General features: G+C 32.0%; 1 protein-coding gene and 1 long non-coding RNA gene across 2 annotated transcripts in view; one reads left to right on the top strand and one right to left on the bottom strand.

The window, feature by feature from the left end:
- The window catches only part of LOC111618036, a 31,789-nt gene extending 16,716 nt beyond the window's left edge, over window positions 1-15,073 (top strand). The window contains exons 2-3 of the long non-coding RNA XR_002755512.1: window positions 3,729-3,827; window positions 14,842-15,073. This is a non-coding gene — a long non-coding RNA (uncharacterized LOC111618036). The remainder of the gene's footprint in view (window positions 1-3,728; window positions 3,828-14,841) is intronic.
- Window positions 15,074-15,797: 724 nt separating this feature from the next.
- LOC111618016 (nostrin-like) overlaps window positions 15,798-24,767 on the bottom strand; it is an 85,917-nt gene continuing 76,947 nt past the window's right edge. Inside the window, exons 16-19 of the mRNA XM_023359435.1 lie at window positions 20,543-20,671; window positions 20,325-20,457; window positions 17,037-17,168; window positions 15,798-16,961 (exon numbers count right to left, since the gene is read on the bottom strand). Coding sequence (XP_023215203.1) covers window positions 16,855-16,961; window positions 17,037-17,168; window positions 20,325-20,457; window positions 20,543-20,671 — 501 coding nt within the window. The 3' untranslated portion in view covers window positions 15,798-16,854. The remainder of the gene's footprint in view (window positions 16,962-17,036; window positions 17,169-20,324; window positions 20,458-20,542; window positions 20,672-24,767) is intronic.

Here is a 24,767-nt window from a genome sequence, read left to right as displayed (position 1 = left end):
AGTATATTCGGCCTCAGGCCGAATACCGAATATTTGGCCAAACTATTCGGCTTGATTAATGCACGTACGAAAATTGGTGCGCAAACCTCATTATGGCAAGGACCCTGCTCTCTATTGGCCCACTGTCACTACTCTTCGCCAATCACGTTAATTCTTGACAGTTGTAGTGGACAGACAAGAGCATCATGGCAGTATGTGATAAATGATGATATCAAATGTGGATAACAATGAAATGACCTACACATGTAAATAACGGAAAAAGAACAGAGAAGGACCGCGAAGTGAAAATGTGAAAATAAATATGAAATTGAGTTGATAACATAATCGAACAAGTCGAGGCAGCTTATTGGCGCGAAATTCACGGCCATCAATGCCAAACAATTGTTGTCATAGACTTCAGAAAGTTAATGCTTGTAACGAAAGTCACTTAGCATGCACGGGCGAAAGCCTGGGGTCGTTCGGGCTACCAAGCTGTCTCAAATTTGTGAAATCATAACTGTGACATATACCGACGTTCTATCTGTCTCTTTTCTCCATTATCATTAGGCTATGAGTCATGTAATTACAAAATGGAAAAACTACGACAGAAAAGTGACAAATCGGAAGTATCATGAGCGCATATTATGATATATGCATAGGCATACGTACACTAGAGAGATGGAGGAAAGAGAAAGGAAAGAGCAAAGACGAGCACTTAGAAAGGATAGGCAGGTTCAGACCCTCACATGTGTGAGACAATTCTCGAATGAATAGGTGTGTGGTGCTGATCTTTGTAATTATAAATTGTGAATACATGTGACTAATATTATTATTTTTTTTTTTATTTTGTGCATGTTATAAGTTATAAATAAATATAAACAAACAACACTAACCCGACAACATTAAGTCTAATACCAAAATGATTAATTTTCTGTGTTTTTGTTATTTCTTACTCCTGTTTTTAGGTATTTGGTATTCGGCCAAATAGTGATTAAATATTCGGCCGAAAAATAGGCCGAATACTGAATAGTAACTGAATATTTGTTACATCACTAATAATAATAGTAATAATAATGTTGTTCTTGTGATGTTGGTAAAATGTATCTTACACTGCATATATACAAGTGCATAGTATTATGCCAGACCAAAGTCAAGGCATAACTGCAGAAAATGTTTTGTTTACATGCTGTTTGTGTATACAGTATATCTATGTTTAAGAATATCCTTACAGTGTGATGTGTTTATTATGACATCTTTCTGTAGTGTGTGTAATTTGATGCCTGTACAAAAAAGGATTATATGCACAATAAGTACCTTATCTATTGTCCACAGATGCTTTATTTCATGGACAAGTTATGAATATTTATTAATTCTTTCAGTGTATGAATTTTATATATTGCAAGTGTTTGGTATAGCTATGATGTAGGCGATCTTGTTTTGTTTGTCAATGAATGTGATTTCTGGTCTGTTGTGATAGATTGTTTTTTCTGTGATTATAACTCATAGGGTGAGAACCAAGGGGGTTAGTTGTCCCCACTTACCAGTGGCTCTGTCAGAGGATGGCTTTCGGAGGGCTAAATGTGAGTGGGGAGGTCATTGAGTACATCGACAGGTTCCGAATAATTTCACAGGTTGAACAAGAATAGCACGTTTAATAAACAACTATAAAATTATACATATCAAAGGCAAAAGCAAAAAGCTACACAAATAGAAATAATCAGAAATTCTATTCTAGGTCGCGACAATGATTCGTCTTTCCAATGGAATATCTAAGTTCTATTCTCAAAGTTAAACTAAGAGACGAGAGAGTATACAGATAGATTTCTTAAAAATACCTCTAAGTCTGGTATATGACATCATTGGGACTATCGTGGACCTGGGAAGTGGTCATCTGGTTATCTTGGGATAGAGACAGCTAGTATGGTGAGGTGGCGACAGACAGAGTGGCAGTGTGGGTCTGTTGACTCCTGTTGATGTCCCCTGCTGATGTTCGCCTGGAGGACTGTGTCCAAGCCCTTTTTATACATGTCCCTAAGGGGGTGGAAGATCGGGGAACATTCTGTTGCAATCCAGGCAAGTTTGACGTGTCCAGGATTGTTTATACTAATTGTCAGAAATCGAAACATTTCTGTAGATTTATTACTTCTTCTATCCAGTATTGTCACTATTTCCAACTGATAAATTTGATAACAGTTGTCAAACTGATGGAATTAATGGCTGGAGGTGACTAAGGTTAGGGTATGTAGTGCAACCTTAGTAATAATTGTTCATTTGATGGGTCATGTGATCGGTTTTATCATTGTTAAAATCAGATGAAGTAGGAAGTGTGTGGGTTATGTTTTTCTCTTTTCCCTCAGGAAGGGTTAAGAGGTCACTTCTCGAAGTTTGAAGGAAGAGGGGAAATAATGATGAGAAAAATTAATCAAACTGTCAAAATTCATAAATGGGCTTGAATTCTCACAATAGTAATCTGTATATTTTGTGTGTTGTTTTCTACAACTGTCTGAGCTGTGTATTTGTAGTATGGTTCTTTGGTGTTATTGTTTGTTTGTGTTTGTGTGCAAGCTTTTAATATATTAGCATTTGGTTCTGTCAGTGTAAGTAGTCAGTTTGTGTTAAAAGCTTGCAACCCAATGTGATTGTTTTGTGCATGATGTGGCATTTCATACAAGTGTAGTCTTCTAATATATAGTTTCTTATATTTATGAACGGGACTTGTATGGAAATTAACAGCTGGTTGACTCTTGGATGATGTCAACTAGCTGTTCTGTCAACCTGATCCTGGCTGATATTGTTGAGATGTATATCATGGAGCTTCTTATGAACCCAAGACTTGTGTAATGATATCTATACGTTTTGTGAACTATTAAATCTAGATCAATTTGTGTAAGTCTAGTAGTGTACTATTTTTGTTTGCAAAGAGTTAGCTCTTTGCAGACAAAAACTCTATAGAAAAACTTTTGTAGTGTTTGTATTTTTAAAATATCTGTGAGATTTCACCCTCCCTCTTTGAGGAAGGATCAAACTTTCTTTGGATGGCTTAAGGTGGTGCTTCTGTTTTAAAGTTTTTTTTTTTTTCCTTTGAATTCTACTTCTTAGTGTGCCCACTGTACAGAAAGATTTGCTCAGGATTGAACACTTACTTTATTCAATATTTTGTGATTGCACAATCACATTTGAATAACATGTAATGTAAAACTTGCCTTCTGCTTCATCATGAAATGATCATTCCATTCATGTTGCATGCTAATTTCATTTTATGTGGATATATTCCACATAAAAAGTGTTCAGTCCCAAGTGAATTGCTCTGTATAACTCCAAACAAATATGTCAGTAATGGGACATGTATGTTGATAGCTTTAAATGTTTGTTTTGCATTCAGATATGTTGTTAATAATTATTGTTCTTAAACTCACTATTATTATTATTATTGTGTTGGGTTTAGTGGATTCTACTCGGTTTACACCGGTGGCTGTGTACTATGCCGGACAAGAGTCAAGGCATAGCAACCAAAACAAAACTAAAATTAAATGCGTGTGTCAGAGTCTGTATTCAGGAATTTCCTAATATGGCATGTATTCAATATAGTGGCCTTCTGTAGTGTTATGTATGTATTTCTATTCAATTGTAATGTTCCCAGGCTTTTGTGTAGTGTGTGTGGTATCACACCTGTATGTTATTATTATTATTATTATTAATATTATTATTATTATAAATATATTATGTATAATATAAACACTGTGTTTCAGATCTTGGACTCTCATTCATATTCACACACATTAACCCTGATAATCAAGATGAGCAGTTTGAGTTTTGCCTTAAGATAATAGATAATGATGAATACAGTGGTATGTTAATATTTTTTGTCATCTTCATAAATTTTAATAATTTAAAAAAGAAAATCATATATGCTATGAGATATTTTAATTTTATACACTTAAATACTTTTTGTAAAAATATTTAAATTTAGTTTTTGTAAGTATATGATTGATTATTTATATTACTTTTAACCTTAATATCATTCCATAATAAGGTATTATTTATTAAGCACTTTAATATTGCTAACATGTATGCAAAAAATACAACAATCTCTAAAATGTTTTATTGAGTTTAAAATTAGCAAAAGTGAGTATCATCTTTATTATTTCCAAAACAATTTTAAATAGTAGTTTCAGTTTCATTCACTAACAAATGATAAACTTAGAAAATCAGTGATCCACATTGGAATCCTTTACCGAAATACCAACTTTTAATACACTTTTTTGAAATTCTAGTGAATCATATTGGTCACACTGTGATTAGTGATTTTAGCAGATACTATATCTTTATCTATTATGTTTATTATATAAATATAATAACTGTAAAAGTACATATTCTGCATATGAGTAACTTGCTCCATTCTGTTGGATATTCTGTATGCATTAGACACTCACTTTTACCTTGTAAAATTAAAACTATTCACACTTTTGCTGGAAAAGCAAATGGGTTTAATGAACAAATATATAAACTTTTTTGTTTGTTTTATAAACCTCCCTAAGGGAATTTTGTAGTTTGAAACCTGAGGCAGGGTTATAAAATAAACTGAAAGCATTTGTATATTCTTTCATTAAACCCATTTGCTGGAAAAGTATGAATAGTTTAGATTTTACAAGTTATCTATTCCAGTTTTGATTTTGTATCTCATTTTTACCATTTTCTTTAAAATATCTGCTTTAAGGATTAGCATAACTTTTTTGTTTTGGTTGTTTGAAATGCCATAATCTTTTGTTGGCTATTTTTGTTTAATAATATATAGTTAAAACTATTTCTAAGAATGCAGGCTGTTTGACACTGACTTTATATAGGAAATGAATTGGATTGTAAACATTATAGCGTACAGTCGACCCCCCTATAATTACGGTCCCTATAATTATGATTCCTATAAAACTACGAAAAAATTGTGACCGGTATCCGTAAAAAACAGTAAAAATTCCCTATAATTACCTCAAACGTCATCAGGCAGCCAAACTACTTTCCCTAATCTCTCCGTAGCACCACGCTACGGAGAGATTTCTATCGTCTGGACAGTATTATATAAATTATATATAAATTAGGTACTGTACATATAATTATATATTAATTATATATAAATTAGGTACTGTATATATAATTATATATTAACTTATTGTAACTTTGTTATAATTAAATATATAATTTCCGCCGTCTAGCGTGGCGCCACGCTACGGAGATTTTTACGCTAACTATCGTCTGTCAGTATGTAAATTAGGTACCGTAAGTCTAATACAGTACTGTAATTTTATACATTTCTTGTGAAAGAAACATTTCTTATTCAACGGCGATTAAAATTATTTATATTAATGATGTCTCCGAAGTTCTACGAAGTTTTCACAGAAAAATAAGTTGTTAGAAATCGGCCGCTCTTTGCTGAGCTGTTCCGCGACGAAAACAATGTTGAGCAATGGCAATGTCGAATGGTGACACTCGGTAAGTAATCCTACAATTTTTTGTTTATAGCGTAGTTTATACGGATTATTTCCAAAAAAAAATATACGTATTTTGGAAATGTTGAGTCGGATTAGTCTAGAATCGATTAATTTTATGGAAGAAAACCTTTCAATCAGCCGTAGTCCGTAAACTTGACACGTGTCGGGCTGTGATTGGAATGACTTGTAAGAAATCGGATTCCTAAAGAATGGAATGTATCTATATCTTATAGGGGGTCGACTGTATTAGAAAAAACTTCTGTATATACATTTTATAAGCACACACTATATATAGGAACTAACTAAAAACAATTTGATAATTTTATTTTTAAAATGTTACCAATAGTATTTTAATTATCTATCAATTTTCTGACATTAAATATCTTTTTTCTAAATGTTTTTCTAGTGCATCTTATCTCTCTCTCATTTAAATTTTGCTTCTAGTCAAGCTTTGCTTCATTTTTCCTAAAAATTATGTTGGATTTCTTATTAAACTATTAATTATCTACAAGTTGTTTTAACAATTTTGCAATCACTTTGTTAATTTGGGCACAATTAGATTGTTAAGCTCATCATCTTAGGCTGCTCAAATTGATTGCTCTCCTTTCTTATTATCTTACATTTCTGTATGTGTTTTATGATTAATACAATGTACTAATATGCAAATAAGCAAATATTTTCTTTGCAAATGATCGTTGAATTTACCTTACATCCAATAATACAGCAATCTCCTTAATCTAGTCATGAGCTACATGGAACTTGTGAGGTCCTAATATATAGCCTCCAGGGCTTTGTCTCAACATAATTTTATTTTCCTATTTGTCTTGTGCCATTATGTAATCCTAATTTAGTTTGAATAGTCTTTGTCAAGAATATAAGCTTAACTAATTGAAAAGATAAGAATAAACTATGAAAGCAAGCCTATTACTAGTTTGTATATCATTACCTAATGATGTACATGTACAAACTAGCCATATATATGTATATATATTCAAGATGGGTTGATAATGATGATAATAAGTGCAGAGCCCAAACAGTTAGGAATTGAAGGTTGAAATTTGGTACACAGAATACATCATGAGAGTGTACACTAATAAGGGATTTTGAAAAAGTCTCCCCCCTGCAGGGAAGAGGGAAGAGATAAGATTAAGGCTTATTCTGAAGAACTTTGGTGCTACTGTAACATTTTAAATGTGGGTTTTTGCATTTTAGTAGAGTATGCCATTAGAATGCACATTAATTAAGAAGGGATTTTTGGAAATTCTACCGCAAGAGAAGAAGCGGAAGGAGTTAGTTTTAGTCAGTATAAAGTGTAAATCATAAAGAAGGAAAATAAATAGTGACACATATTTATTAATTGCCAAAATGTATATTATATCTTAATCATTTCCACCTTTCAAGTAACCCAAAAACAATAAATTCAAAATAAACAAATTCGAATGAATATATGAATTTGTTCCAAATTTGAAAATTCAAAATATTGAATTTGAAATATAATATTCCAAACAAGTTTTTTTTTAATTTTAGGATTTAAAATTAATCATTTTATTTCAAATAATGTTAAAAATTTCTCATAAATTTGACCCTAATCCTATAATATAATTGAGAAGGATTAATAATAATAATAACTCTCCTGTGGTTTCCACCTGGTCGTGATGGGAGAGCCCAGTAATTTTACTGATCCATAGGGCAATGCACGCTGGAGCACAATCTCCTAGTAGGGACACCCATGCCAGTAAGGCCTATGGGGAGAAATGAAGCTAAGAGTGACCACACCCACATTCTGTGGAGATATTTATCATGGTAGTAACCAGATCAAAGTCTAATACCGGTCGGACATCATCCGGGTTAACAAGGTCCGTGTTTGTGGGTTAGGCAGAGGCTCACGTTCGAAAAATAGGCCACAGTCTCCCTTGGTTACCAGTGGTGAAAGCAGCGCCGGCCCAAGCATGGCTATTGCAATGCCCTCAACAGATGTGAGGAATCAGCCTAGCCTTGGTGTTTCCATGACAAATACATCCACAGACCACAAAGGCTGGAAAACCATGCCAATGGATGAAATGGACAACAGAAATGAAAGAGTTTATCATCCGTACTTACTACACCATCACAAGACTCGAAACAAACATGACAGCATACAGACAACAACTACACCATAGATTCACACAACAATATCCTCACCTCACTGTCACCGAACAAAGGGTTGTTGATCAAAAACGAACAATTATACACAACAACCTTATCCCACAAACAACACTTGAACTTATCAAACAACAGGTTGCTGATCAAATACATCAACAGACAGAAACATTTAACATTAATGAAGATCACGTAACCTGTCAGGATAATCCAGCAACAAGCACTGATTACAGCACACACACAACAAGTACCACTAATGATACTGCAGGCACTTCCCCATCCATCACTGATAACGTAGACATAGAATTAGTTAATACACTCTCACTTATATTTCAGGAAACACTCACTAAATATACAGGTACAGATCCCACACAAAGACCACGAATACCGAAAATCAACACGTCAAAGGTAGTAGGAAAAACACTAAATTATGTAAACACTCACTTACTACCAAACTACATTCATTCAATTTCTACACTCTCAGACATTCATACATTAGTTTATGCTGGGGCAGTCACAGTAGTAACACACCATGGACTGAAAATACACTCACAGACAGACACACACAAAACACAATTCTATCACAAGCCTGCCTGGCAGAGAAGAATAGAAACACAAATAAATGACATTAGACAGCAATTAGGCAGGCTGACACAATACACTAAAAACAACATAACACCCAAATTAAAGAAACAACTCAAAAACATTTTCAAGAAAATCAAAACACACACAAAACATGAACATCACAACACACACATTACAGAATACATCGATACACTAAAACAAAAACTCGCAGCCAAAGCACGTAGACTCAAACGATACAAAACATGTACACTACGAAAACAACAAAATAAATTATTCACAAACAATGAAAAACTTTTCTACAGACAAATCAGTACCAAAACAAACACTGATACACAGCACAGTGGCACACCAACAGAAGAAGAACTCACAACTTATTGGTCTTCTCTTTGGTCCAATGCTGATGCAGGCTGGATCGAGGAGAAGAACAGAAACTTGCACAACATACCAACTATGCCCTGTGCTGAAATAAATGTACATGACATCTGCTACACTGTTAACAGAACACACAACTGGAAGACGCCTGGTGTAGACAGCATTCACAATTTCTGGTACAAAAAATTTACATCACTGCACCAGGAACTTGCCAAACATCTAACACATATCATCATCAATCCACAAGACATGCCAAAATTTCTTACTCAGGGCATCACCTACATAAAACCTAAAAACACAATACAGACCAATTATGTGTCTCCCAACACTCTACAAATTATTGACATCCTGCATTGCAAACAAAATATACAAACATGTTGAAGAACACGACATTCTTACAGGACAACAAAAAGGTTGCCGTAGAAATCACGGGGTGCAAAGAACAGTTACTCATTGATTCAGTCATTCTACAGCAAGCAGCAAGCACACAAACAACACAAAAACATACACATGGCATATATAGACTACAGAAAAGCATTTGACAGTTGGCACACAGTTGGCTGCTACATATTCTACACATGTACAAAATACATCCATCACTCATTGCATTCTTCCAAAACACTATGCAGCACTGGAGAACAACACTGCATCTCAGGATTAGTAACACTTCCATACAAACAAACGAAATATTCATTAGGTGAGGAATTTTTCAAGGAAACTCCCTGAGTCCTCTCTGGTTCTGCTTAGCCTTGAACCCATTATCCAAAATGTTAAACAACACATAATATGGCTACAATGTCAGACATGAAAAGACAACACAGTTTACACTGTCACATCTCATATACATGGACGACATAAAACTTTATGCATCCACACAAAAACATCTTCATCAACTCCTACAAATCACACACTTATACACCAAGGACATACAAATGGAGTTTGGCTTAGACAAATGCAAAAAACTTCACATAGAAAAAGGAATCCTGAATAAAGATTTTGCACTTGGAAATGGAGACGTTATTGAATCCATGAAAGAGGGCAAGTTCTACAAGTATTTAGGATTCCAACAGGCCAAACTAACAGAACATACACAAATAAAGCAAAGATTAATTAAAGAATACCAAAGTAGGTTAAACAATATCCTCAGAACACAGTTAAATGCAAAACACACAGTTAAAGCAATAAACACATATGTCGTCCCAGTACTCACATACTCTTTTGGAGTTATACATTGGACTCGCACAGATCTCGAGCAACTCCAAAGGAAAACAAGAACAACACTTACTAAGCATAAACAATATCACCCTAAATCTGCCACAGAAAGATTAACCCTTCCACGTAAAGATGGCAGACGTGGCCTGATTGACATAGTTAACCTTCACTACAAACAAATACAGTCACTGTGAGAGTTTTTCTACAAGAAACAAGAAACATCACAGTTACTTAAAGCAGTAACTCTGGCAGACTCAAATAACACACCATTAAACTTACGCTCACATCATACAGACATGACACAACATATAACAAGCATAGACACCATCAAGCAATCGTGGGCTCAAAAGGCACTCCATGGCAAACATCCTTACGACCTGGCCCAGGATTTTGTTAAAAAAACTGCGTCAAACAGCTGGTTAGATCAGGGATGCCTCTTTGGGGAGACGGAAGGATTCATGATTGCCATACAGGATCAGGTCATAAATACTAAAAACTACAGAAAACACATACTCAAAGATACAACACTCACAAATGACACATGCAGAAAATGTCACATCATGCCAGAAACTATACAACACATCACTTCTGCTTGCAAGCTGTTGGCACAGATTATTTACACAGACATAATCAAGTTGCAAATATAATACACCAAGATCTTGCAAACAAACACAAATTATTAGACATCCACGAACCATACTACAAATACATTCCACAGACAGTATTGAAAAACAACATGCACAAATGTACTCCGACAGAGCCATAATCACAGATAAAACAATTTACAACAAGACCAGACATCACACTCATTGACAAACAATAAAATCACATACATTATAGACATATCCATTCCAAACACTCACAATATACAAAACACATTCACTGAAAAAATTAGCAAGTACACAGAACTCGCCCAGGAAATAAAGCATCTGTGGAGGATGTATAGGGTTCTTATTTTACCTGTTGTTCTCTCCTGTACAGGTGTGATATCATACACACTACACAAAAGCCTGGGAACATTACAATTGGAGAGAAATACATACATCACACTACAGAAGACCACTATATTGAATACATGCCATATTAGGAAATTCAGAAATTTCCTAATATGGCATGATACTGACACACTTAGCAACCAAAAACTAAAATTAAATATGCCTTGACTCTGGTCAGGCATAGTACACAACCACCAGTGTGAACCAAGTATAACCCACTAAACAACATAATAATAAGAGTGCAGAGCCCCAAACAGAAGTTGAAAGTTTAAATGTGGTACAGTTTGGGTATGTCATGAGAATGCACACTAAAAAGAAATTTTTAGAAATTCCCCCTGTGGGGGAGAGGGAGAAGGTTTAAAGATTGCCCTGAAGAACTTGGTTTCTACTCTACTATTTTAGTTGCTGTTTTTTGTGTTTTTGCAGGAAATCGACCATATTTTTAGACCCATCTAAAAATTTTCTAATTAGCCTCAGAGGAGATGTCCTAATTCTTGCACCCATTGAAAATGGGTAAGATCGGCTATATACAGTGGAACCCCGGTTAACGAACTTAATCCGTTCCACGACTCCGTTCGTTAACCGAATCAATTTTTCCCATAGAAATTAATGCAAATGCAATTAATCCGTTCTAGTCTCCGAAATTTTTGTCATTTTATTTGTAATATACAGTAATTTTCTTTGATGAAAATGTAGGAAAACGTAGTATCTATCATTACAGCAACAAAATGTAAACTTTGTTTAATAAAATAGCACTGTAATAAACTACAACATACCTTCGTTTGTTGTAGTTGGTGGCAGAAAAGTGGAATATACGAACCTTAATGCTTAGAAGGGGAATCCCCTCCAAAAAAATAATGGGTAGCACTTCATCGGAAGATTCTTCGAGTCAAAGTCTCTTTTGGTAAAAAAAAACCACCAGTGGCTAAGTGGTCTTCGTACCTTGAACACGGGGAGTTCGTACGTGGGTTCGCACCGCGCTCAGACGAGCTGGCCACGTGGAGTTTTCCGTGATTTCTCCACGTCTGTAACACCTAAATAGGGGCCAGTTTCCCTTAAAAATACCTCCCAGAAGGCATTCCCTCTAGTCAGATCACCCAAGTGTTTCGTTGCCATAACTTAACAAAGAAACAAACTCTTTCCGTAAGGAGTTGATCTAAAGTTGATTGTCTTACTCTTTTAATTAAAATTTTTCTCAAATGCGATAACACATTGTAGTTTATATTGCGTTGTCGTTTTCTATTGCCACTATGACTTTTTTCTTTCTTGGATGCCATATTGATTAAATATATAAATCACAAAACTGAAAAAAGCAGTATAGCACAAACACTTAAAAAAAACAATGCTTAACTCGCGCATGCCTAACACCAACTAAAATTTGACACAAAATACTGCTACGTTCGTTATCGGAGACAAAATTTTTGCAAAATAAAAGTTCGTTAACCGATTTGGTCGTTAACCAGGACGTTCGTTAACCGGGGTTCCACTGTAACTATAAAGGTTATCTTATGTAAGAGTTTATCACACTGAATGATCAATCTAACATGTTTTAAAAAAGTATTCATTCCTCTACTGTACACAATTTAAAAAATTTTTTAAATGTATTAGATTGGGCACTCAGTATGATAAATTCTTACGTAAGATAACCTTTGTAAATCAAATACTATAATATAATATAGTAGAATGGTTAGAAGTACAGAATAATCTGATAATCTTAATCTTTGCTGCTGTTATTTTTTACCCGAGCAACACCGGGCTCATCTGTTAGTATATAATATAATGGCAGTTATTGAGTATGTTAGTACTCAGTAGGCTTTAAAGCCTGCAACTCCATAAAAAAATATTATACAACCTGCTGGAAGCCTATGAAATTTTCTTGCAGTCCTCATGCAAAAAAGATTGCTTAATCAGACACTATTCCAATCCCAGTCTCATGTCAATTACCATGATTATACTATATTTCCAAATCTGTAATTTCTTGAGTCAATATATATGTAGCCTTTCCTACTTTTGTACTATTTTTGAGATTTTATTTGTTAAAGTATCTTGAATCTCAGGATTGACAACTTTTTTATTCTATGTTTTAAAATAAAAGGTTTTAGTTTGATATATTGATGTGATACACATAATTTTTTATAGATTTTGAATAAATCAAAATTTCATTGATATAAAGTTTTTCACTGGAGAACTCTTATCTCTCTCATATATAAATGATAGAAAAATTTTCAGAAATACTATTTTGAAATTCAAATATTGAAAATAATGTTATGTTTGCAATTCTTCAGCAGATGATTACAGAATCAACAGTAGAATGGCTACACTGTTTAACTGTTCTAGATATGAAGAAAGTTATCTTGACCCCATCCCTGTTAAATAACACACATTTTGAAACCATTTTCTGCAGTTTAAGAAACTGACAATTGGTTTATGGTTTGGCCATTATCATGTTATAATGAAGATTGAGATGATTATTATCTATATATTATTTTTAACTTTTCAAATTAAGAATAAATTCTGCTACATGCCATATTAACTAAATTCTACAATGAATATTTTCTAAATAAACCAATCAAATAATCAGATATTTGTGCAATACACACACACACTGACTACATTTAAGACAAATCTTAATTCTTCATGTATAACAGGGGTGGCCAACCTGCGGCTCGCGAGCCACATGCGGCTCTCGATAAATGTACCCGAGTTCCCTCTTCATTTTGTGTTGTTATATTTTTTAAAATTATCATCGTTCCGTATGTGTTTCAAAATGTCTTTTAAATTACTAACAACAAATATGAAAGACTAAGTGCAACGTTGTAACAAATTTCATTTCCGTCCAAGTTAAGAATGATATGACTCATGGAAAACTGCGCGAACGAACATAAACAGTGGCGTAATCGTCCGTTATCGACCGACTCCAGACCGATTTTGAATTTGTAAACTGTCATTGCAATGGACAGTTGACATTGTGCTCTGGAGGAAACAATTTGTATCACTCTTGCTACGAATATAATTTATAATCTGGAATTTTTTGCATACCTTTTTAATACGTATTTAATTGCGGCTCGCGAAAAATTTCAAATTTTGAAAAATGGCTCGGACTATCAAGGAGCTTGGCCACCCTGGATATATAAGAATTTTGAAAATATTTCCTTTAAATTGATAGAAATTTAAATTTCTATGCAACATGATTTTAATTTACTTCTAATTTTGCCTGTCAAAATTGAAATATTAGTAATATATATTTTTCTATGCAAAATAAATCTTGCTTATAATGCAAATAAATTTGGATTAATATGATCTTTGCATAACATATGTCATTATTATTAATAAACATAAATTCTGATTTCAATTCCAGTTATTCTTTTATGAAGATTTATTATGTAACTTTTAAAATAACAGAACAAGAAGTTTCATCAGCATTTTTATTTTCAAAAATCAATAAATTAGTTTTTGTGAGCTTTTTCAGCATCCCTTAGTGATGATATAAAATGCTAACATGAAAAACAAAGTATCTCTCCCATTAAAAATGATAGTCCTTTCTTAAAACTTGACAAATCTCAAAATGATTTCAAATAAAATTTTTTCATCTTCAAATTTTAAGCCAAAAAGAAAATATTAGTATAAATTGTTTATGGATAAGAGATTATAGGAAATTGCTATGAAATTTATGTTGACCATGATATGTCAAAATAATAATTTTGTTTACAAATTTGTAAAGTTACTGCAATATTAAAAAAATCTTTAAGTATTTTGTATTTTAATTGCAAAATTTATAAAAACTAAGAATTTCTAATGTTTCTTCAATTATTTTTTTGTAAAATTTAAAAAAAAATAAAAATACTCTCTTATTCATGTTACCCCTATGGAAGAGTCAACCTTTTGTAGGTTCATTATCTGCCACAACGTGCAAGATAAAAATTTTCCTTTGGCAATGGCTAAATCATACATTTATTAAATAATTGAATTTTTTATATTTTCTTCTAAGTAAAAAAAATCAAAATTGTCATCCTTGCTAATTTACTAGTTTTTACTACTAATAATAATAATAAATTAATTACATAATTTTCTTGCAGTTACATTATGTCAGCCAGAAATACCAGAGGCAAATGTGCTGCTTGAAAAACTGAACGAAACAAACGACCTGAAAAGTTTTGTGGCTGCCGTACGAGAGAAGTTCAAAGAGCAAATATCAAAGGAATCAAAACACACTTCATAAATTTTAAACAACAGTTTAATATTGTGACACTGTAAATTTTACATGATCATTTTTAAAACCCAACAATAAAGCTAAGTTTAAATATTTACAATATAAAATTTTTTCTTTCGTAAAATTTACGTATTACATTTCATTTGTCACGAAATAGATAAAAGAAAATCGTGAAACTCAAATAATTCCAATCTATATGTAAGCTTATATATTTGACTACAAGCACATCACATCATATAATTGGATTTATTTACTCAATTGCAAAATGTGGAATATAAAATTATTCCAATAAAAAGTATAAAATGTGGTCCCGATATATACTTTCAAATATTGATCTTGATTATAACTTTTAAGAAAATAATAAAGATGGGCACAAATCATTATAATCAAACTTATATTCATTCTTATTCTTATCATCCCAAGTCTGATGTTTATATTGCACAAGATGAGGTAGTAATCTCTGATTATAGATATTTAAAAATTACAATCTTAGATACATTTGATTTTTAATGATTCATGTTGACAGATTTTGGAAACTCATTAGTATTAAGCTTTATCTTATTTGTCATGATGATGCAAATTATTTAGAAGAACAAACTTCATTTAAATTTTTAACATTTCAATAACTATATTATCCAGTTTCTGAATGTTATATTTTTATAAAAAAATCATATTTCTATTAAGAAATATTAATTTGATCTCACAGCTGTAAATTGCACCAATAACTAGGGATTCACATAATTAATCTTTCTGTAACTATAATAAAAATCTTAAACATTTCAATAATTTAACATAAAAATTTGGCCAAAGATTAAGTCTATTACTCTCTCCACATCTTTCACCAGCCAAAAAAGTCTTCTGAATGAGCTTGAGACTTGTATGCCCATCTTTATCATTAAATAAACTGAAAATTAATGAAAGACTATTATTATTTCTGGCTACAAAAATTTTAATCAACCATCATGGCACCAAACTTTAGGAAGACTGCCATATTCAAAAATAACTTGATTAACAAAATATTAAACTTTTCAAAGAAATACTTTTGAATAAGTATATTAGTGCAGTACATAGTTCTTAATATTTTACATTTGCTTACGGAAACACATACATGATGATTTTGTATATAGAAGTTTACAAATATTTATCATCAATACTTATTTATTTTTGCAACTAAAATCAAGAATAAGCGTGATTAATTCTGTAGCACGTGTACTAGTTTCAATATTCAATGCATAATCAATTGGATTCAATTGCAAACATAATGAAAATTATATTTTATGCAAAAATTGAATTTTAAATAATCATTGCGGAAATTTGATACATATCAAACATTGCATATCAGATTTTCTTAATCATTTTTCTTTTAATAACAAAGTTATGCATTTGTTCTACAAGCAAATATATATTATACAGTGCTTTTATGTGATATGTAAACAATATATTTACATTTTGAAAAATTGTGTAACAATAGTCTATAAACAAACTTTTAATACCTATTCTTTTTCAAAACTAAGAATAAAATTAATAAATTTGATTGGCAGATTAATAATAATTATTATTATTATTATGATTATAGAAACTTGTCTTGTTAATTTCTGAACAGTTTTTTTACTTCTATTTTATTTTTGGTGGTTGAAAATTTTGGAAAGATTGACAATATTTGTTTCTTACATAACAAAATGTTAAAAATTCCAAATTATTGACTGTAATATATAGATCACTATATTGGTTTAAAATATTGCGAAGTCATGTTGAATGTTTACTTGTATTATTCTATCATGTTTTTTTAATGTGGTCTTATTTTGTTAGAGACTAGCAGAAATAAATTCCAATAAATATATATATATATATGTATGTACACATTGTCATGTTATTGGAATCATTTAATCTCTGTTACATAAGTAGATGGAAACATTCCAACAGTACCCCTAAGTTCTCCCTGCCACCAACCGTCATCTGCAGTTTTCAAAACTGTGATGATATCACCTGAAATGTAAGTAACAGTAAATTTTAATATATTATTGAAAATACAGTAAATTTCAATAAGAAAAAGAGGTTTACCTGGTTGAAGAGAAAGCTCATCACTTAACTTAGCTTGATAATTATAGAGAGCTTTATATTGACTAGGATGCCTTTGGTTTTCTAGTTCTGGTTGTTTAAATGGCAAATTAGCATAGATCTGATCTGATCCACCTGTCAAAAATATTTTTAATTTTAATGTGTTAAAAATAAACACACAATTATTTATGTCAAAGTTACCAAAGTTTTGTAAAAGAAAAAATAATTTTTGGTCTGTTTATTGTAATACAGCATAACTTACGCTGTAACACAATAAACATATGCTTTAATTGGAGTTTTTTTTTATACAGATTTATCCTAGTGCTTTCAAACTCATACCCCTGTTGATGCTTTTATTTATAATGTGGACACTTCTTGAAGACATTTTGATGTTCAGAAATTCTAAAGCTTTCTCACATGGCCTCAATATACAAAAAAGTAACTACACCTGTACCTTGTTTGAAAGGAATTTGATAGATTCCAAACTTTAAGTATGGAGTGATGGTCCCTAGCAAGAAAAATTGCCAAACAGCCAGATTTTGTTTTTTCAAAATGTGTTTCAGTATTATACTCCCCAATGATGCTTTTAAATTTACAAATCTGTGATCTTATTACCATTTTAATTGGAGTTTTCATTAAAATAAAGAATTGAAATTGATTTTGACTTAAAATTTTTAATTCTTCAAATTAAAGTTCATCAAGTAAATGCAATATCTTGAAAGTTAACCATATTAACTTTTCCTTTTCAAAAAGCATAGTTTTATTCTCCATTCTTTTAAAATTGATGTAAATCAAATATTACCTATTCTGACAAAAAACTAAAGTCATAATCAGATAATTTATAACAGTAAATCATTATCACCATGTTCATAATACAAAAATACCATTGAAAGTTCTTTCTGAAAATGAAAGTTGATAATTTTTTGACCTGCAAATTTAAGCAAGAAGGAAAGTTTATAATGTAAAAATTTATAAAATCAAAGAAAAATATAAAATTTTATAACAACAACAATAGAAAATTTAAATATTTAGTTTATAATTTTGTAAAATTTGAATGTTGCATGAATTAAACTACTGTACTATGAGTAAATAATGATTAAAACATTGGTGCTTTAACTAGCAATGGTTAACATTGATAATGATTGTGTTATCAGCCATATGCTGAACTGGTGATGACAGGAAAAGGTAAATAAGGATTTTTAAACTAACAATAATAATAACTGAAGTTCTGATTGTAATAAGCAAAGTTTTATAAATGAGTTTTTTTTTATCAGAATTAACATAAGTTAAAAAAATAATCAGTTATATGATTTGGAACATTTCATTATACAGTAGAGCATCATTTATCCAAATCAATTGGGAACTGGGGTTGTTCAGATAACCGATTATGTATGAATAAATATATTAACCTATCCCACTTTGAAATTTTTCTCCGTTGTGTGTCGCTTTGCGTTGAATTTTCGTCGATGTTAAGCCTATTGAAAACTTTTTAAAATAATAATCGTGGCTATTGTATAATTAAAAATGATTTTTTTATTTTGTACAAATAAAATAAATATATTGAAAAATATAAAAACAAAAAAAAAACAAAAAAAGATACTTTAGAAGTTGATCTAGTATCAAAAATGTTCAATTCAACACGACATAGTCCTCAGAAAAACACCACACAAAGGTGCCAGTGCTGCCAGCTAAAATACACATACCCACAAAAAAAGAATATTGGAGTAGCCCAACATATAGCCAAAGATAGCACCACAGCACTAGTGAAAATTTAAATTTGCCAACTGGAATGCTTTCAGATAAACAATGCTCTACTGTATCTGTAATTACAATAATCAGATTCTACTATACATGACGTTTTTTTTAAAGTAAACAGTTTGACAATGACCAATCTACCTAAAGTTTAATTCACCAATAACAAAACAAATACTATATGGTTGTATGTGCACACATACAGTCGACCCCCCTATAACACGGGTTCCTGTAGTTCGGATTCTTATATGACAGCAAAAAAATTGTGACGGTATCCGTACAAACATGGTAAAAAAACTCCTATAATTTGGTAAAACATCATCGGGCAGCCGAACTACTTTCCGCTGTCCAGCGCCATGCTATGGAGAGTTTAGGCGAGTAAGTTGAGTTTACTATCGTCTGTACAGTATGTAAATTAGGTACTGTAAGTCTAATACAGCACTAATTTTATACATTTCTTGTGAAAGAAACATTTCTTTTTCAACAGCCATAAAAATTATTTATATTAATGATGTCTCCAAAGTTCAACGAAGTTTTCGCAGAAAAGTAACTTATCAGAAATTGCAACCGCCGTTTGTGTGCTGCTCTGCAACAAAAACAAGCTTAAGCAATGGTGACGTCAAACAGTGCACACTCGGTAAGTAATCCTACAATTTTTTGTTTATAGTATAGTTTATACGGATTATTCCCAAAAAAAAATATACGTGTTTTGGAAATGTTGAGTCAAATTAGTCTAGGAATCTATTAATTTTATGGAAGAAAACCTTTCAAACAGCCATAGTCCGTAAAGTGCATACGTGCCGAGCTGTGATTGGCAAGGACTCGTACAAAATTGATTCATAAAGAATGGAACGTATCTACCGTGTTATAGGGGGGGGTCGACTGTATTTTCATTAAATACAAATAAAATAAACTAAGTCATCAAAATATAACAATAATATGTTAGTAGTAGGAACATAAAATATAATACATTATACTTTTTACAAATACATAACCCACCAATAAAATTATGTACAGTACTATCATATATACATTTTATTATGTATTACATATAAAAGAAAAAGGGATTAAAGGCTAATTGATATATAAAATTAAATGGTTAAAAAAGGAACTATTAGAAGAAATGATCAAAACATTAATTCTGTAGACAATGAATTTTCCTACTAATAGAACTCTCCTGATATTTTGATGAATATCATCATTATAAAGTATTGCTGGTTGGATTGTTGAAAAATAAAATAATTTCCTACTACTATAAAAGTTAAATTTGAGCCCAATTTGGATTGTTTATTGAACTCTTCATATGCATTTTAAATCATCTCCCATTTCTAACTTAAAATGGGTAATCCCTTTATGGATCAGGCCCATCAACAATCCAAACTAAGTCAGCTAAACAATGAAATGGTCTTCCACTAGAAATCCAATTAGTTCAATTCAATCCATCTTAAAAGATTTCTTGTATTTCATAATTCATATTTTCAAAAGTAATTTTATTTACTTATCATATTCCTTATATTAATTTCAAAATGTTACACTAACCTTGTATGTCATTAGGAACAAAACTGTAATAGTCACAGTCAGGAATATCACTGTCCATTGAAGTACTACTGTCAGAATTTCTTCTTTCCATCTTAACCCAATGTGGAACTTTCAATATTGTATGAGTCATTCCCTAATTTAAAATTATTGTAAATCAATGGAACAATAATAATAAAAACTTTAACTAATAAGCAATAAACATTTAAGCTAAAAATCACCTGTTTATCTCTGAATTGTTCAAAATGAGAACTAAGAGGATGAGAAGGTCGTTGCTGTCCATTCAAATCAGCCAAACAACATTGTAATTTGTAACGTGATGCTTCTAAATATATAAGCATGGTTCTTAACTACAGAAAAATAAAAAATAGATTTAGTATAAAAAAATTTCTGTATTGTAATTTAATTATATTCAAAATGCATTTTTGTCTTATTATATATATTTGTCTATTAATGAAATTTCCTCATAAATTAATAATGTATTTTCTATTGATTAGTAATTTTCCATAAGTTTGCATTTAGGCTTCAAACTGGTACAAAATGTGCATTCAAAGCAACAATTTATGCTCATACAATACAAAAAATTGTAATATTGTTTCTTTATTTTTGTTATCATATTCTTTTTGTAAGTTTGTATCAATATCAGTTTATTCAGAATAAGAATAAATGATTATGAAAATATTTGTTCATATGAGTACATTATCTCTTATAACTTTTCTTTATTTAAAATTTTAATTTTACCATGATTTAAAAATGAATATAATTTATGTGAATTTTAAATAAGGTTTCTTAGACTACTGTATTATGTTTGATAAACTAAATATCTTTTGTTTTTACAAAATATAAGGAAGAATAATTTAAAATGAAATATTTTACATAAAATTTGATTAAAAATTTAATTTTAAACCAAAAGCAACATTATTATTGAAGATTATTAAAAAGTAATTAAACTGATCAATTATTTCCTCAAAACAAAATATATTTATTCATTAAAATGAGACCTCATTGTATTAAACATAGGCAACAAAGATATATAAATCTTAAAAATGAGAAATAAAGAAAATAAAACTTAAATATAAATTTTATTGGATTGCATTTAAAATTGCAGTCCAATACCTCACTGTTGTCCACTTGTCCTTTCTTAATCTCAAGAATGTAGTTAGATGAAAATCTAGACCAAATGTTGGAAGCCTAATTAACTATAAGGTACATTTGCCAAATAAGGCCTTTCTTTCTTTTTATAAAGATAACACTTAACATTTTCACAAGATTTTTTATATTTTCAAAAGCACCTGCCCTTTAGCAGCTTTATCATAAACTACAGAAACCAATGATGACAATTCCATCATTTTTGATACAACTGAACATCAGCAAAACCAGTTGTTCTTATTCTTACTAAGGTAACTTGATGTATATAAACATGTTATATGTCATTTTAAAGTATGTGATGAGTAGAATAATATATAGGTACTGATATTTTCCAGTTGATGTGCATTTATTTATCTGTTAGTAAATGGAAAGTGCAGGTTAACAAGAGCTCTAAATAAGGCCCATGGGCCTTATTTTTTCTTGCATGCATTTTGTTGTTAGAAGTCTCAAACACATTTTGTAAGATTCAGTAATGTATATAATAATAATAACAATAACCTTCCAGAAGTTGTTGGAAGAAAGACCCAGAGTATGAACCTGGGTAGGGCTGCAAAGATCAATACATGTTCAAGTAGTGTGACTCCCTTCTTGGCCAAAAACTGCTTTGCTGACAGAGCAGAATGGGGTAGTGCATTGTCCTGATGGATGAAACCATTTTGCCATAAGTGTTGCCACTTTTTTCTGCCCTTTCCCACAAACATTTCAGAACTTATTTGTAGTAGTATTGGTTCACAATTTGTTCTACTTTTTGTGCATTTTTTCAGTTTTTGATGTGTAGGGCCATCCAGAATGTTCGTCGTCTTTCACATTCTCTCGGCCCTCAGAAAATCTGTGCCACTCGAACTCACATGCAAGACAAAAACATTGTGAGGGTCATAAAAGTGAAATTGCAACTAATTATGAAACTCCTAAGTCGGAGAGTTTCGAAGATCGAATCGGGTCAAGAGGGTGTGTTAATGACACCCAGGCAGAAAGAAAACTTTCTTACTTGTAAAACAAATGCAACGTGATGATAAACAGCAGAGGGAATGTCGACAGAGAGAGAGAGAGAGAGCTTTGTCAAGATGCTTGCGAACAAGTGTCGGATCAAAAGAATCAACAAAAGGGGGGATTTAATGACAAAAGGGACATCTGTTAAGCCCGAACACGTTAGGGGGTAAATGACCACAAGAACATCTGGTGGACCGTTTAGATTCAAAGATGCCAGAGGAAAGGGCCATAACGGAGAAAAATACAAGCGCAGACTTTAAAAGCTCCGTTATCACCTCTTCAACCTTTTCCTGACTCTGATTGGTCTCAGGTTTCGCCTAGAAACAAAAGAATGACCAATCGGGGTAAGGGAGAGGGTGAACAGGACCAATCAAAAGGGTGATATTCGGGGAAAATCTTATAAAATCTCCAAATCTCAAGGACAAAGGGTCAATTCTCCTCTGGACAACTGCCACCTCACAGAGTCAGGACCGTCGCCCGCCAATGGAACACTTCCGTCCCAGCATCATCTCTAGTGAAACAGACATTTCGCCACCCAAGTCCTGGGCTCGCATCTTCGGATCATGGACTGCATCTGGCCACCGACAACCGGAGATCACCGCCATCAAGCCAATCTAGATCGCATTGTTTATTGATATTATGTGAGTTAAACTAGTTGTTAAAATAAACGGTTTCGTGTAAGACACTTGTCATCTTTGTCTCCTACCGTCGCCACCCACATATGATTCTCCCCTAGGTTTTCCTGATGCACAATTAACATATTGCCCCTAAAAGTCGGCAACCTTACAACATGCATCTTCGTATGCTTCATGTAGACTCCGTACACAAAGATTCAGTGATAGGTTTCAATTTCACCAAAAATTTCAGGTTGATACACTGCTCCCATTTCAAGCTGGCCATTTTTCTAATGCAAGCTAATAACATGTCCACTTGCAGCAGGCACTCACAGCAATCTAATAGTGGCAGGAAGTTGAGACCCTGCCGCTTGTTCTAACTTGTTCAAGGTCGTTCACCCACCTACTCACTTTGGCCCAAGAGAGAATGTTGCGTGCAGGCGATCACAGTCTCGTTATTTTCTAGCCACACCATGTAGATGTGTTGTCAACAACTATTTTGATAAGATGAATACTGTATTGGTGTGTTTGGATATTTTCAAAAAGCCCCATGTAATGTATAATATAGATGAGAAAAGCTGTAGACTCACTCTCTATAAACAGCAAAATGTGTATGCCAGAAAAGGAGGAAAAAGAGTGCATCTTGTAGTACCTGAACACAGTGAAAATGTATCTATTGTCTCATGTGGAAAGGCACTGAGTCAAGTCATACTGTATATGATTATTTTTAAAGGGAAAAGATTAAATCCTGAACAGATGGATTATCTTCCATCTAGCAGAGAGGTTGAGATGACTGAGAAAGGATCAATGACCATAGCAACTTTCATCAAATGGGTTTATCAACTTGTAAAATTTGTGATAGATCTTGCAGCTGGACAAATATTGAGAAAAGAAAGCTGGTACTGTTATTTATGCAAAGAAGATCAAATTGCTGACATGAGACTGTGTATACAGTATTCAAAATATGTTCATGAAGAATGAGTTGGACTTATGGCTAAAGACAAAATATCCAGTTTTCTTTGCCCTGAATGTGATGTTTAAGCTATTTGTATTTTATTGGGTTTAATTACACTTATGGTGATTTAATTAGCTCTTGCTTTTTATCTTAATTAATAAATTATTTCTTTATGTATGGGCCTTATTTGGAACGCCCATCTTCAAATAAGACCCATTACATAACTTTTGGAAAATGTATTATTACAAAAAAATTTTCAAATACTAACTTGCTAACTTTAATTTCACATTTCTGCAAGTATACATCTACAGTATGTTGCAGTATAACTTTCACACTTTTTCCTCTAATAATGACAATACAAAACATCTTAAAACATTAGATGGTCCTTATTTGATAAATGTACTTTATATGAACTTCCAGTCTGGACCAGAAGTCACGTGATTAAAAATTTCAGCCTGGCATTGTGATTTCACAATAACTAAAACATTTTTGAATTTAACATTTGGCCTTGACTCATTACAAGATTATCTTTACTTTTTTCATTATTATTTATTTTGAAGATGTTTCATCTTGTTTAAAGAATGAAAACTCCACACCATTCCAACAAAACTCTAAAGCACAAAATACTTACCGTCCACATGACTGAAACCTGTAATGCCAACACCGTCAATCTAACATGGTATCTCAGATTAAGCAATCTCCAAGTGGAGTTAAAGAATTCTCTTTTTATCCTTTGGT

This window comes from Centruroides sculpturatus, unplaced genomic scaffold, assembly GCF_000671375.1.
Source record: "Centruroides sculpturatus isolate CEXI.00-Female unplaced genomic scaffold, Cexi_2.0 scaffold47, whole genome shotgun sequence".
Classification (NCBI taxonomy): Eukaryota; Metazoa; Arthropoda; class Arachnida; order Scorpiones; family Buthidae; genus Centruroides; species Centruroides sculpturatus.
The sequence above is the reverse complement of the archived record's forward strand: the minus strand, read 5'-3'. Positions and strand labels throughout refer to the sequence as shown.